Source organism: Aspergillus japonicus, assembly GCF_003184785.1.
Source record: "Aspergillus japonicus CBS 114.51 unplaced genomic scaffold BO86scaffold_26, whole genome shotgun sequence".
Lineage (NCBI taxonomy): Eukaryota > Fungi > Ascomycota > Eurotiomycetes > Eurotiales > Aspergillaceae > Aspergillus > Aspergillus japonicus.
In genome coordinates, this window is record NW_020291663.1 from 393,922 (window position 1) to 407,989 (window position 14,068).

At 52.7% G+C, this 14,068-nt stretch overlaps 5 protein-coding genes across 5 annotated transcripts; 3 read left to right on the top strand and 2 right to left on the bottom strand.

The window, feature by feature from the left end:
- Positions 1-352: 352 nt before the first annotated feature.
- On the top strand, positions 353-760 carry BO86DRAFT_399966 (uncharacterized protein; the record flags this gene model as incomplete). The annotated part of the gene is made up of 2 exons (XM_025673673.1): positions 353-561; positions 643-760. 2 exons carry the CDS (start codon positions 353-355, stop codon positions 758-760), a joined length of 327 nt encoding a protein of 108 aa, XP_025527452.1.
- A 980-nt stretch (positions 761-1,740) lies between these two features.
- BO86DRAFT_399967 (uncharacterized protein) lies at positions 1,741-3,765 on the top strand (the record flags this gene model as incomplete). Its single annotated transcript, XM_025673674.1, has 2 exons — positions 1,741-1,904; positions 1,986-3,765. 2 exons carry the CDS (start codon positions 1,741-1,743, stop codon positions 3,763-3,765), a joined length of 1,944 nt encoding a protein of 647 aa, XP_025527453.1.
- Positions 3,766-5,680: 1,915 nt separating this feature from the next.
- Positions 5,681-8,509, bottom strand: BO86DRAFT_99729 (uncharacterized protein). The gene is made up of 7 exons (XM_025677855.1): positions 7,848-8,509; positions 7,214-7,746; positions 7,048-7,159; positions 6,631-6,998; positions 6,189-6,578; positions 5,948-6,137; positions 5,681-5,897 (listed from the first exon to the last, which is right to left on the bottom strand). The coding sequence occupies exons 1-7, from the start codon at positions 8,350-8,352 to the stop codon at positions 5,788-5,790; spliced, it is 2,208 nt and encodes a 735-aa protein (XP_025527454.1). The 5' UTR covers positions 8,353-8,509; the 3' UTR covers positions 5,681-5,787.
- Positions 8,510-9,392: 883 nt separating this feature from the next.
- BO86DRAFT_456499 (DNA-directed DNA polymerase IV) lies at positions 9,393-11,789 on the bottom strand (the record flags this gene model as incomplete). The annotated part of the gene is made up of 4 exons (XM_025677169.1): positions 9,393-10,925; positions 10,977-11,390; positions 11,447-11,619; positions 11,684-11,789. The coding sequence occupies 4 exons, from the start codon at positions 11,787-11,789 to the stop codon at positions 9,762-9,764; spliced, it is 1,857 nt and encodes a 618-aa protein (XP_025527455.1). The 3' UTR covers positions 9,393-9,761.
- A 618-nt stretch (positions 11,790-12,407) lies between these two features.
- Positions 12,408-13,936, top strand: BO86DRAFT_389533 (mitochondrial ATPase complex subunit ATP10). The gene is made up of 2 exons (XM_025672155.1): positions 12,408-12,897; positions 13,075-13,936. Exons 1-2 carry the CDS (start codon positions 12,509-12,511, stop codon positions 13,778-13,780), a joined length of 1,095 nt encoding a protein of 364 aa, XP_025527456.1. The 5' UTR covers positions 12,408-12,508; the 3' UTR covers positions 13,781-13,936.
- The last annotated feature ends 132 nt before the right edge of the window (positions 13,937-14,068 follow it).

Consider the following 14,068-nt stretch of genomic DNA (forward strand, 5'->3'; position numbering starts at 1 on the left):
ACAACTCTCAGACCTAAGTGGAGCAACGAAGGCAGGCTTGACTCGACGAGGGACTACATTCCTTCTCTATATAGGGACAGAAAGCATTCGTTCAATTGCTCGCGCGCATCGCTATTTTCATCTCATCGAGCGCAATTGAAGCAAGCGCAAAGACGGAGAATTTTTTTTTCTTGTGTCGAGCTTGTGCAACGGCGATAAGAGGGTCGGGTTGGTCCCCCCGCCAAGACAAGTTGTCTCCATACTTTCGAGGACGAGATTCTCACCCTCACGGGAGCTCCTTTTCTACAGAAGTTCATATCATACCTTCCGACTCGAAAGAAGAAGCCTCATTCCTCAATACCTTCCTTATATTATGTCTCCGCCACCACCCCCATCCCGCCGCCTGCTCATCTTCCAAGAGGCGCGCCACCCCCAGACGGCCGAGGTCGTGTACTTGCCCGTGAACAAACTGGGCCTCCCCATCTGCGGTGATGGACCGGACCTCCCCTCCATCCTGGAGTTGCCGCTGCGGATCCTGAAGGCGTTCACGGAGATCTTCAATCAGCCTAAGTATAAGGGATGGTGAGTGTGATCAAAACTTCTGAGGCTTCTAGTCTGCATGCTCGTGGTCTAGGTATGGGGCTCGCTGACCGTCGAGATTAGGGCTATTGTGGCTGCGGGGCCGTACCATGATACCTCGGAGGAAGGGAAGTATTATGCTGTTGTGTTGGAGCAGACGGCGTCGGCGCAGCATGCGGACTCGATGGGGTCGATATTGTAGGTTGGGAGTCTGGGAGGGGATTGCTGTTGATTATGTTTTCAATGGGCGTCTATGTGTTATGCTATACTATACTAATATGTGTATAATTTGATGGTATGATGGTTGGCTCTGTTGCTTGTTTGGTTGTTGATGGAGTGGTTTGGTGGACTTGCTTTGCTTTTGTGTCGAGGGTTCGGCATTTGTAGTATTGTACCTTTTCTTGCGTTGTGGTGGAGATGGTGACTGATCTCTACTCCGGTTCGTATACCCTGTTTGCCTTGAAATTAGGGCCTGGGGTTGATTGCGCTTTGGGAGGAATCAGCTGGTCCACAATGTCTGTTTCTATGTACATAGTTTTGTTTCTCTATTTGGGCTAGTTGTCCCATATGTCTATCATATCGTCGCCAAATCAACCGAGACGAACTTTCTCTTGACCCATGCCTGGCTGTTCATACAAATCAGACGAGAACTCGAGATACGATGTGAGGAAGCATTCCTTCCTGTCTCAGACGGTCTCGTGCCGAGTGGTGGACATTCAATGGCTATCTACAGTCATCCACCGCCTTAACCTCCAAGTCAGTGAATGAGGATGTCTACCCTGGGTTACCATATTTGTTATATTCACTGGCCCACGCCTACCATGGCTATATCATCCCACGAGATTCTTTCTCGACCTCTTCTTCTCTCCTCTCTTGTTCCTCCTTGATTCCCAAGAGACTCAGTCTTCAACCTGCTTACCTACATCTCCAGAGTACGTATCCTCCTACAAACCACTTTCATCCGATGAAATTCTCCATCTCATTCTACTTAACAAGACCTCCCGCGAGCTTATCCCTGAACACGAACAACTTACAGTATCTGACTGCCATCCAGTCAAAACCTCATCATCCAATATCAGAACTCACCATCTACAAAGTAAGCCCCCTCCTCCTCCTCCAGCAGCTCAACACCAAACCACTAACCACACACTCATCTCTCCTGCGAAGCTACCCAAAACCAAGATGTCATTCAACATCACCGACGAGTCCCACCTCGCATCCCCCGACCCACACCCCTCGAATATCGACCTCCTCATCCCACTCACCAGCATCATGCTATACTTCACCCTAGAACATCTAGGCGTCATCACCGACCAAATGCGCGCGGGAATCGTCCTAGCAGCATGGTACATCATCACCCCCGCTCTTTCCGTCACCACGAAGTTGCCCACAAACCACAAGATACACTACTGCTAACTACCTTTCAGCGGCACTTACCTCGCCAGTCAGATGCCCGATAACGGTTACTTCGCAACAAACAACAGGGTCGTCGTCGAGACACCCACTGCAGATGATCTGGAGGCTCGGCTGGGGCCTTATCCTCTGTTCCCGCATATGTGGTATGGAGTCCAGGGTGATATGGCCGTGCATGGTGGTTATGGGCGTGATGAGAATGAAGACCAAGAGGAAGAAGACGTTGGCGTGGACGCCACCCCCAGACCTCCTGTGGGTGGGTCATTTGGCGTTAAGAAGATTGTTTATGGTTTAATACTCTGTTTTCAGTGGGTTTTGGTGCCTTTTGTTAGGGGTCTTCGGAAGGGGGTTGAGCAGGGTTTCGATGTTGGGGTTATTTTGACGGAAGAGGAGGAGAAGGAGGAGGAGGAGAAGACGGAAAAGACGGAGAAGGAGCTGACTGCCGTCACATGCGAGACTATGACTTCGTCTGATGAGCTCTGTGAATATGCTACCTCGCTTAGGGCCTCAGATGCCTTAGCAGACGAGAGTATCGACCGTTGGACTTCCACTTTCGTCATCAACAAGGCTGAATCCATCAAAGAGGAGGAACTGTCTACCTTCGGGTTTGAGGCACCAAACGACGATGCTCCCTTTCCCCCTGACTTTGTTTCCGGCATTGAACATTCTGACTGGGACTCTCTGGATGATATACTCGACGACTACCGCTCCGATACATCGTGCTCACCCGACTTTCCGTCCTCTCATCCATCTGAGACTGCATGCTCAACCTCATCTTCTACGTTGGTTAACGATTGCAAGCCAGCGGCTGACTCCTCTAACCCTAATCCCTTCGACCCTCAGCCAGGCAGCGTTCTGGATGTTATTCTTGACGAGTATCTTTCAGACTCATACTCGGAGTTTGACGATGAAACCGAACTCACTTTTCTCCCCTACAGTCCGACAACCTCCTGCCCTAGCTCTACCTCCAGCTTTTCCACTATCGACACAGATGACTTCCTGACCGGGACCATTGACGCGAAGCTCTCGCAGATCTGGCCTACAGACCCAAAAATCGACGACGCTCCTCTCCCCTACAACCTCACACATGAGCCCGCCTCCCCCTTCGACGAAGTACTCGAAGAGCTCGAGAGATACATCGAACAACAGCAACATGCTGCACGCGAGGAATACACCACTCTCATCCCCAGAGCCATTGTCCCGAAGAAGAGAGCTCAAACCTCCATCTCCCACCCCAGTCTCCCTCGCACAGCCACCCAATCTACCCCAACGCCTCCTCATTTCAATATTGCGATTCCGGCCGGGAAGAAACCCAGCGAACCCGCACCCCCTGCCCCTGCCTCAAACAGCACTAGCATCGCCATCAATCCCCTGCAATCCTGCCTCTTCAAGCCCCAGCCCTCTTCGAAGCGCGGCATTCATCGCCTAATGCTGGAGGCAGATTCTTCTCCACCCAGTGTAAACCTCGAGACCCTGACCCCCCTCGAGCTCGACCGACTCACTCGTTTCAGCACCTGGAAGAACCTCTTCGTGAACGACATCTCTTCTCCGATCTACAACCACAGCCAACACCGCCCAAAAGTCTCGGGTCCCCGATCCATGCACGCCGCTTGTCCACCTCCTGCATTGCTGTCAACACGGACAAAGACACACAAAAGCGTCCGCTTCCACCCGGCCGTCACGAACATCGACATCCGGATCTGTCCGAGGTACCTGCGGACCCGGCGCCACCGTGACCCTGATGGCGAGGTCATTGAGCGTCCGGTCTTCTCGCTGATTCCCTTGCGAGAGTAGGGGATGGAGCGATGTATCGGTGTTCGTTAGCGGAACTTCATGTACGGAGGGGTTGGCTCATACTCGCTCGGGTGGATGCAGATGTACTCGACTCGGCATGTCTCTTGTTTGATCACCACCTCGTCTGATAATCAAACGATATTCTACGGTCTTCACACACATGTACTTCATTCATAACCGTCAAAATCGCCTATTCACCCAAAAGGTGTACCATACACGAACCGCATCCTCCCAGGAACAGCACCAGCGTCGAACACCTTCCCCCTCCCCCCGCAAAGCATCATACTTCCAATCCCAGCAATAATCAAGGTACCAGACATCTCAACAACCAACCCGAGATTCAAACCAAGCTCCTCGCCCCATACCAACCTCAAAGCTGAACTCACGCACAGAAACAAACCAAACTACAAAGTGGCATCAAACGGACCAACGAGCTAGCCCTAAAATATTTCTCACCGACCCCACACGCAAGAAACCACCCTCCATCCAGCTGCAATACAGCGTACAGCAGCCTCCATAATCCCTTACCTAAAGAAACAACAAACAATAAACAACAAAAAATTGAACAGCGCCAGAGCCTACCCCTTCCTCAAGCTCGGCACATGCGCTGGGAACTCAACATCAACGATACTCAGAGCCAGGAATTCGCCCCACCTAGTAGTTCTGTTCTGTTCTGGAACCGAAGCTTCCAAATCTCCAGTTACTTGAACTACCTAACCATTCCACGCCTTCCCGTGGAACAAACACCGTCCCTGACAGGAGGCCCGGTGGATTCGGACATGGTGCTTACGGGGCTGTTACCGTGCGCCAACTCGGGGGGGTGCTTGCTTCTGAGGCAGATGTGAAAGAGGCAGGGGGGTGCAAGGTCCAGAAACTGCTAGGGGAATATGATATAATATCTGCCTCTCCCTTTCTCTTTGGCTTGGATATTGATATCCAGGATCTTGGATTCCTGGACGGAGATGACTCGCCGGCGAGGACATTGGAAAATGGAAAAGCAAAGGAGCCGCGCAAGTCCAGAGACAGCTCTAACACTCCTTCTCATCCAGGAGCACCTGATCCCCCCCCCCAAGAGAAAAAACCATCCCGACCATTTCCCTCGATTACCCCAGCCGTCCCTGCTGTCTCCAACAAGGGAAAAACAAAACACAGATAAGGATCCGGATACGAAGAAGTGAAGAAGACATCGGGAGACGACATTCCCGACCCTCTCTCTGCCTGCATGTATGTATAAAAGTGCAAAAGCAAAACTAAGTTATATCCATCACTCGAAACCCATACATCCCCAACACATGTACAATATATAATCCAATCGTTCATCAAGACAACATAAAGAAACCCATACACCAAAAAAAAGAAGAAATCATGATTGATTTAGGTTCGGTATTCAGATCCATTAACAAACCCACCCCGACCTTCCAACAACATTCGCCTAGTAAAAAATCCTCATCAGACAGGGAAAGGAAAAGACTAAGAGTAAAAGTAGGAGACACCGTGACACTAATCCTCCCACGCCTTGAACCCCCTCAAAAGCACTCAAGACTCAAGACTCAAGACTCAAGACTCCTCCCCCCTCCCCTCCCTTTCCCACCCTAATAACGTTTCTCCTTGAATTCCATTGGATATAAAAAAAGCCACCCTTACTACAATAACAATGACGGATGAACAGTCAAGAGAATTTTGGAACAGACTCCGACAACACACACACAGATGGAACACCGAAAGGAGAATGGAAAGGAAATTGGAGCAAAAAAGAAAGTAAACCCGCTTAACGTGTGGTAGAATAGTAGTGGTAGTAGCAAGTACATAGGAAAGAAAAATTATGGGATTCGGTTCGGATTTCTCATCATCAGGGTCGTTGCGCAGGTTCTTTTTTTCTGATTTGTTTGTTTGGGCGTCATTCTTCCTACTCTCTCTCTCTCTCTCTCTCTCTCTCTCCATAGTAATTGTGATGGTGATGGCACACGATTGTTTCAACTAGCTAGCTAGGGGGGGGTAGGTAAGATAGACGAGGGAACAGGATTAGGTGTAGACGTTGGATGGAGGAAGGAGTTTGGCGCCGTAGCGCAGGTCGAGGGAACGAGAGTCGGCCGGGTCGAAAACGGTGGCTTGACGTTGTTCGAGGAAAAGAGCTAATGATGCCATGAGAATGTGTTTGTGCACAAAGGGAAAGAAATCTTACAGGTAATCTTGATAGAGTCGAACCAGCGCACGGCGTTCTCGTCGCTACCGTCCACCGCCTTGAGAATTCCGGTATCGGGGCGCGGAGTTGCCTTGGGCGGTAAGCTGCGCATCTTCAACAGCATGTGTAGGATATCCGAGAACCGATCACCCTGGCTGGCATAGTATGGAGGGCGCTTGTCCAGAGGCCACTGCGGAAACATTAGCACGCCTGCGCGCATTTCAAGGCGTCCACAACTTACACGTTGAACGAAGTTCTCGTCGTCCCATGAGCGGAACAGCCAGCAGGTCCTCTCAACACAATTCAACAAGATGATCGCAACCAGGAAGGTTTCAAACCAGCCACTCTGCTGGCGCTGCAGCAGTCGCCGCTCTAAATCGTTCATCACCGACTTGCTCAGCTGAGACGCACGTTTCTCGGTCGCGGCACGCAACTGGCTGCACAGCAGAGCATACGACTCGGTGTTGGTCACCTCGTCGATAGGTGTACGACCGTCGTCCGAGGGCTGTGCGAGAGAGTGCACCGAGGTAGGCGGAAGAGTTGGGTTGCAGTACGTCTTCCACTGCAGTTCCGAATCCACCAGAATGTGAGTGGCGATCCACAACTCCAACACACGTTCCAACAACAGATCCTACACCTGTTAGCGGCGCAGCTCCTGGGTCCAGTATTGAGTCGAAATTTACCTTCTTCTGCTGACTTAGCTCCGCAGCAAGCATCAAAGTGGGCCGCATGAACTCGGAAGTCTCACGCTCATAGAAGAATGGGGCGGTTTTCTTGATGTACATCTCAACCTTTCCCGGCAAATCATCGGTATCGCTATCCAGCAAATAGAGCTCCGAAAGAGGTCCCTGGAATTGTGGCTCGTCGGCCAGGCCCTGTAGCTGGGGATCAAGTGGTGAGGCAGAAGGCTTGTGACCCTGGAGTCCGCTAAATGTGACATAGACCAAGCTCTCCTCAAAGTGAGTAACCTCAATACGACCAGCGTAATGTTCGAACTTGACCTGGTTGCGGATGCTGCTCACATCGTGATATGCCAGCGTAGCGTGCAGATCTTCGACAGTTAGCTCCGATCAGGCATGACGGGATCACAGAAAACATACTTGCGTTGTAAAGCTCGAATTCTTCCGCAATTCGAGTACGAATGCATGGGTGCTTCCACAGGCGGGCGCTCTCAACGCTGGCACACGTGGTGCAAGGACTGTCTCCGGAGCACTAGGCATAGATTTGTTAGTCGCACGCTGATCAAATAGACAAATCAACACATACCGGCTTCTTCAGCATACGACAGCGAATGCAAGCACCCCGCTTTCTGACCTCCTGAACCTCTCGGCGTCGTGCAGCGGAGAACCGACCGCGCACTTTCGGTTTGGTAGGCTTAGTTGAGTTCCCAAACTCGTTCACAAAACCTTTAGCTTGCGAGTTCGGGTTCATCGCAATCGGACGGGGAAAAGATGCGGCGCGCTGGGTAGCAGCAGTCAAGGTAGGATCGTGTTCATGAAGGCTGTCGAAAAGGAGCTGTTCCTGGGTGGATAGCTGCTGGTTCCATGGGGGACTCATCTTAGCCAGTCCATCACCAAGTCCGACACTGGGGTCCTGGTCCATCGGTAGTCCATGTGGGACCATCTCACTCGCTGAAGCGGCGATCATGGATAATTGTGACTGACGCGCGTTGGCAGCCGAGTCAGTGGCAAGAGACGCTTCCGCCATTGCAGGGGATGCGGATGGTTGTGGTTCAGCTGGGGAGCTACCAGGGAGGGAAGGTAGAGACGAGGCGCTGGAAGCAGCTTGTTGAGGGGTACCTGAGCGGCGAAGACAGTATTAGTGAATGACGGTCCCAGCAGTAGTGTTACTGAATTCGATGCACACATGAAGAAATAAAATCGAAAAACAAAGTGCTTACCAGGTGGCTTCGCATCCTCCTCCACTGCCTCTGGCTGGGTCGGATTGCCCTGGAAGCCTTCGGCCTCGAGGGCAGGATCCACGACGACCGTCTTGCCTCCAACCGTCAACGACTGAGTGTACGCGGGCCCGCCCCGTTTGGTTGAGTCGGAGGCGCCCACCTGTCTCGAGGCCTCGGCCAACACGTTAAGCCCGTCAAAGTTCTGACGAGCTGCTGCAAAGGGCAGATCCCCGGACTTGCCTTTGTTCGGACCCGTTCCGTCTTTGTTTGGGTCACCGTCGGCAAGATCGGGAAGTTCGTGTAGTCGCAACAAGACGCGTTGACGATCGCGCAGGGGAATGGCTTGACACTTCTTGACGAGATGGTTGGTCAGACTGTCGATGCGCCCTTTGGGAAATTTCTCGCCGCAAGCTTTGCAAGTGTGCTGGTAGCGATTGCTGGCGTCCTCGAGCTTCTGGCCGCGAATGAAGAACTCGAGGATCAACTGATTCGGTTTTCTGCCCATTGCGAAAGGCGTGGGTGGCAGAAGAGACACCAGGACTGTGAATCCAAGGGTCCAAGGGGTCCAAGGTGTCGAGTACAGTCTCGAGTCACAGACCCTGTTTTGGGGGGGAGTGGGGGAAGTTGATCACCGTTGTTTTTGAATTTCCTCGAATAGATTTGTGAAAGACCGGCAGTAAATGGGGTCAGAGCCAAAGTGACGCACACAGGGGAAAGCGGACGAGGGGTGGGAGAAGGCGAGCGGATGGCAAAATAGCAGTTGGCCACAATCCCGACCGGCAGAACCCACCACCGGCTCTTGACCGCTTGAAATCACGTTTCAGCGGGTCAACAGAGATGAAAGTGGTCGCTGCAGAGGCGCAAAGCAGTGGCAATGCAATGACAGCAATTGCAGAGGGGTAGCAGATGACAATGAGGGTGAGGAATGGTGTAGGGGCGAAGAGGAGGGAGTGGGATGAAAGGGAATAATGTTACGAGTCGCGGCAAAACACCGACTTTTACACGGGCGGTCTGTCACTGGCCGCCCTCCAAAGTCACGGGTTGGTCGGGTTTCGGTTTGGATGCGCTTCACCGCATGAAAGGCGGTGATGAACTCGGTGAATGCACACTGCGAGGAATCAGATTCAGATGTGGGAAGCTGGGTCTTGATCCTTGATGAGTTTGGTGATAAAACGAAAAAAAGAAAGTCGACTTGCTTGACTCTCTTGCTCCTCTTGGGTCTGTTCGTCATCAACAACCACTTCGCTAAGAAACCCTTTCTTTCTGTGCGACCATTGCTGGCTAATTGGCTGGTCCACCTTCCACACCCAGACACAACCTCTCCTCCAGGCTCCCTAACTGACTGCCTTCTTTCCTCTCCGCTTCTCTACTCGGTGGCTGCTCTCCTCACTCTCACTCTCAACTATGGACTCTAGGGGATTCCTGTGACCGCCTTTTCTTCGGTCTCGGCTCCGATTCAAACTTCGGAGGGACAACAAAGTATAAACTAACTATTTGTAACTACACAAACAGGAATATACACATAATGTATTCATTGTTAATGGTGGCAATCCCAACTTCAACGTAAATACAATTCATCGCCAAAAAAAAATAAACAAAAAATAAAACACAAAAAAAGACAACAAGGTTTTCCAAAAAGAGAATCGTCTACCTCCATCCCGGCCGTCCACTTCCATATCCACTGCGGGAATTTCGGGCCTCCTCGCTGCTGTTGCCGTGTATGTATGTCAAGTACATACAGTACAGCGAAAAGTTCTGACGCACGGAGAGAAGTCGGTCTGGGATGACAAAAAAGCAAATGCATCACCAATGGATCCCCACTGGCAGCTCCGTTGTTATCTGTCACCCCGGCTCCCGTCTCGTCTCTACGTGTCTCTTGAGGCAAACCAAAAAAAAGATTATATTTTGGGCACTTCAGCAGATGCGATGCTCGGGAGGCCGCCAAGGCACTCCCAGAATCTCGAAGATTCGCCGCTCATCGCGTCCTTCGACCAGCCGGCCTGTGGTCAATTTCACTCGCTGAGGTCCGCGTAGCACGTCGGCGTAAAGCCCCCGTTGGTTCAGCCGCATGCCCTTCTTGCTGGCCAGGAGTCTCATGCTCCTGTTGAAGATGTCGTTGCCAGTGAAGTAGATCAAAGCTGCCCCAATCTCAGATCCGGGCACGAAAAGCAGGTCGATCCGTCGCCAAAGCCGACCGTTGGGAAGCTTCGAGGCCCCGTGCCATTTGGATCCATCGACACGGGAGGTGGCAGCCAGGCTGGTCTGTAGGAAGTCTTCCTGGAAAAGGCCCGGGACGACGGCTTCAATCATGATGGTCCGAATTTGCTCTATTGTAGCGGAGGGCTTGGTGATGATCAGGTCAATGTCGCCCGAAGTGGACGCACCACGTCGATAGGAACCCCCAATGATGACCTGCATCTCTGGATCAGCCTTTCGCACTGCCGCCCGCACGATCTCTCCATGCACTTCAACCTCGTTCCGTGGAATACGCTGGGCGAAATCATGATAATGCTCCACGCCCACCCGTTGATTCTGCGTAAGGGGCGCTCTAGTTTTCAGGTCTTCCAGCGACCGGTAGCCTTGTGCAAGCCATCTCGAGGCTTGGGAGACGCCAGCCCCATAGACACCTAGAAACTCCTGGAGTATCCGATCTTCAGGAGTGCTGTTGGCGTTTTCCAGCCGACGCAGGCGGTTCGTGAACACAATCTCTTCGATCTTGTCGGCCAGACGTGTGCCAATCCCTGGCAGTGACAAAGCCTGGGATCTGGTGGCAATTTTCTTCGGTTGTTTCCGAAGGGCACTGATCGCCTTGCGATAGGCGAGCGTGCGCCATTGGTCACCTAATCGATCATAGTAGTCCAGCATTTGCTGTAGGACGGCAATGGTCCGATTGTTTGCATTTTCCGCATTGGCCTTCGAATCATGCTTCTGCATGCATACAAAATTCTGCTGCCAGTCAGATTGCGCCTCACTCCTGCGTGCGCTCATCTTCCTCTTCTTTGGCTGTGATTCGCCCGAGTCAGAGGCCTCGGCATCAGATGTTTCAGCCGTACTTTGATCATCCTCAGAGTCTAACGGCTACTATCGATTAGAGTGAGAATCCAGGAAGGCTTCTTCGTTGGCCCTTACCAGATCTTTCACAGCCTTTGCTTCTTCGATAAGATCATCCAAGGCATCCCGCTCTCGAACAGGTTCGGACACAGTATATAGGTCGTTCGGGCACTCGGCCACCTGCTCCGCAGCATACAGCTCAGAGGTTTGTTGTTCGGTAGCGTGCCACCCAGTAGTTTGTCCTTCAGTAGCCTGACGGTGCAGCTCAGTATGCGTGTGCGATTGTGTCTCGTGTTGCTGCTGCTGCTCTCGTCGGCTCGGTTTGATCGACAAGGATCCACCATCCGAGGGTTCGATCACAGGCGAAGAGCCCTTCTCTCCTGCAGGGACAGGTGTACCGCTGACGCGGAACCGAACCTGAGCTGTGTTCAATACCGTGCGAAACTTGACGCACTCAGAAGGGTAGCTTTCGTCGACGAGCGCGACTGTGGACTGTGTCCGTGTTAACAGATAACGATCTCACCAGGCCTGTTGTCTGCGTCACCTACCGGGAAAGATTCGACATGTAGATGCTTGATGACGTCGTGAAAGGTGAGTCCCTTATCCACTATAACGTGAGTGACATGGTCGCCCCAGGTTTCTGCAGCAGAAGCACCGTAATCCTGCGCGCGCTGGATACGCAGACGTCGAAGGGCTGAGGCACCGTTGTCCGGAAAGAAGACTAAGATACAAACGAAATAAGCTCCAACCCCGAAGACGGTAACCGAAAGTGAAGTAAGACCTACAGAAGACAAGACCTTTGAAGATCTGGAGCTCTTCCGGAACGATCCTGGACGAGCATTGCCGCTTTCCCTTGCTAGAGACAGGCACAGCTTTCTTGTTGCGAGGCATCTCTCCCGCTATCCTTGAGGTGCTCAGCAGAGTCACTTCTGAGAGAGTCTCGTCTGATCTCGCAGCAGCAGCAGCAACGCAACGAGGGCGTTTCTCACGCTTGGTGCATGCTTCAGTAGCGGAAGGTGCGATCACTCGGACTTCAGTTTTCGTGACCGTAGACCTAGACTTCATGACAGCAGGCCCCTCATCTTTTAAGGCTTTCCTGATGCTTGAATGAGATTTCAGGATCATTCGATCTCCCTCGTCCTCGGACAAAGAATCCAGTCGCTCCAAGCCCTCAAAGAAGGCCTTTTTGGCCGCATCCGCGGACGCCATGGTATGGTGGCTGAGGTCCCGACGCCCAGAGCCAGAGACCGTCGAGCCATGAGTAATAGTCTTCTGCGTGACTGCGGCCTAGCAGGCGACAACAAGCTGCTCAGAACGAGCAAGAGCACTTTGAAATTCACATAGAGTCAGTCCGAGACCAAAGAGGAATGACCGAGGGATGACACGACCGGCGAGGACAGTCACGCGTAACCCGAACCACGAAAATGCCACCAAGTCACGGGACCCGTGGAAATCAATTAAACTCGGGGAAGGGCTTCTGGGTGGGCCCCATTCATTCCGACCGAGTCTCCGGAGTGCGGAACGGCAGTTTTGTACTCCAGCAAGCAACGACTTACAACAGGCATCGCTGCACCGCACCGTCTTCTCCATTCGACCAAAGACTCATCACAATGTGGAAGCCTAACCGGCTGCTGTCGTCTATCTCAGACCTGCAAAATGGTCGCTGTCTCAGCTGTCAATTGCGCAAGGCGACTGCGTACCTTGACAGACCTACGCTGCGGTACTATGCCAGCAGCAGCAACAGCAGCAGCAGCAGCAAACCCTCCCCCACGCCAGCTTCAACCAAAGTCCCATCGAAACCCGTCTACTCTCCAACAGCCTCCAAGATTCCGACCCCAACACCCGGCGAAGACTTCGTGCCTCCACCTCTTGACCGACCCATCGGGTCCCCCGTGCCTCCAAGTGAGGGACAAAACACCGGTGTCGACGATCGATCATTCGGGCAACGACGAGATGACTTTGTCAACTACGAGAGACACTTGGAAAGACGGAAACAACTGTACGTCGCCTTTTCCCCGGATACCTCATCTCGTCGCAGGGTCCATTTCTATACACTTTCCTCTTCTCCCCCTCCCAACAACCATTACCCTAACTCCACCCCTCCATCCCCTCCCCACACCAAAAAGACACAAACCACAGAAGAAACATAAGTAACCACACAACACCACCATCACAGAGCCCACCAAGTCGCCAAGCCGTACTTCCGCGAATGGAACAACATGCGCCACCACGAAGGCAAGAGCTTCGTGGCGAACACGCGGCTCTTCAAGCGCGACAAGGCGCTCTACTTCCCCAACATGCGCGGCATCACGCTGGCCTCAAAGCGGCAGCCGCGCGACACGACCCCACTCTTCCGGGGCCGCATCACCGTGGTGAACATCTTCTCGAGCCTGTGGGCCGAGAACCAGACCTCGACGTTCACGCACCGGGAGAAGAACCCGGGCCTGTACGAGGCGTTCGCGGCGGCGGTGGAGGGTTCCAAGGACAAGAGCATCGTGCAGAAGGTCGACATCAACCTCGAGCAGAACCCGCTTAAGGGGGCGATCGTCAAGATGTTCATGTGGTCGATGCGCCGGAACCTGCCCAGCGCGCAGCACGACAAGTACTTCCTGGTGACCAAGGGCGTGGACGAGCGATTGCGCGAGACGATCGGCATGATGAACTCCAAGGTCGGATATGTCTACCTGCTGGACGAGAACTGCCGCATCCGGTGGGCGGGCAGTGGTAATGCCGAGCCGGAGGAGAAGGAGGCGCTGAACAATGGCGTCCGGAAGCTGGCGCAGGAGCGCCGCGTGAGTGTGGAAAGCGAGACGCCGGCGGCGGAGTGGGCCAGCGAGCAGAAGGGGGAGCAGGTGAAGAAGGCTAGGGTTGTGATGCCTTGATTCTGGTGCAAGGTTACGGGGCATGATAGCCAAATATATAGCGGTTGTATGTGTATGTACATATCAGGTAGCATTTGGGGGAGTTTGTACGATGGCTGCCGTACTGTAAGATAGATATATGCTAGCACGCAAAAATATCGAGACACCTCTCCCCAACACCGAGGAGGGAGACTACATATCTCCGCTCTCCTATTAGTATATTCTGTATAGCAAATCAAGACAAGACAAGAAACATTCCCGAACGCCTGCTTTCTGATACCGTCAAATCAATCAAACCTCACCCTCAGC

Bases quoted from the DNA above. Each gene is read 5' to 3' on its own strand.
- BO86DRAFT_389533 (XM_025672155.1), top strand. From the start codon at position 12,509: ATGTGGAAGCCTAACCGGCTGCTGTCGTCTATCTCAGACCTGCAAAAT. The intron at 12,898-13,074 runs GTACGTCGCCTT...CCACCATCACAG, and splicing joins TTGGAAAGACGGAAACAACT to AGCCCACCAAGTCGCCAAGC.
- BO86DRAFT_99729 (XM_025677855.1), bottom strand. From the start codon at position 8,352: ATGGGCAGAAAACCGAATCAGTTGATCCTCGAGTTCTTCATTCGCGGC. The intron at 6,579-6,630 runs GTAAATTTCGAC...TAACAGGTGTAG, and splicing joins AGCTAAGTCAGCAGAAGAAG to GATCTGTTGTTGGAACGTGT. The intron at 6,138-6,188 runs GTAAGTTGTGGA...ATGTTTCCGCAG, and splicing joins ACGAGAACTTCGTTCAACGT to TGGCCTCTGGACAAGCGCCC.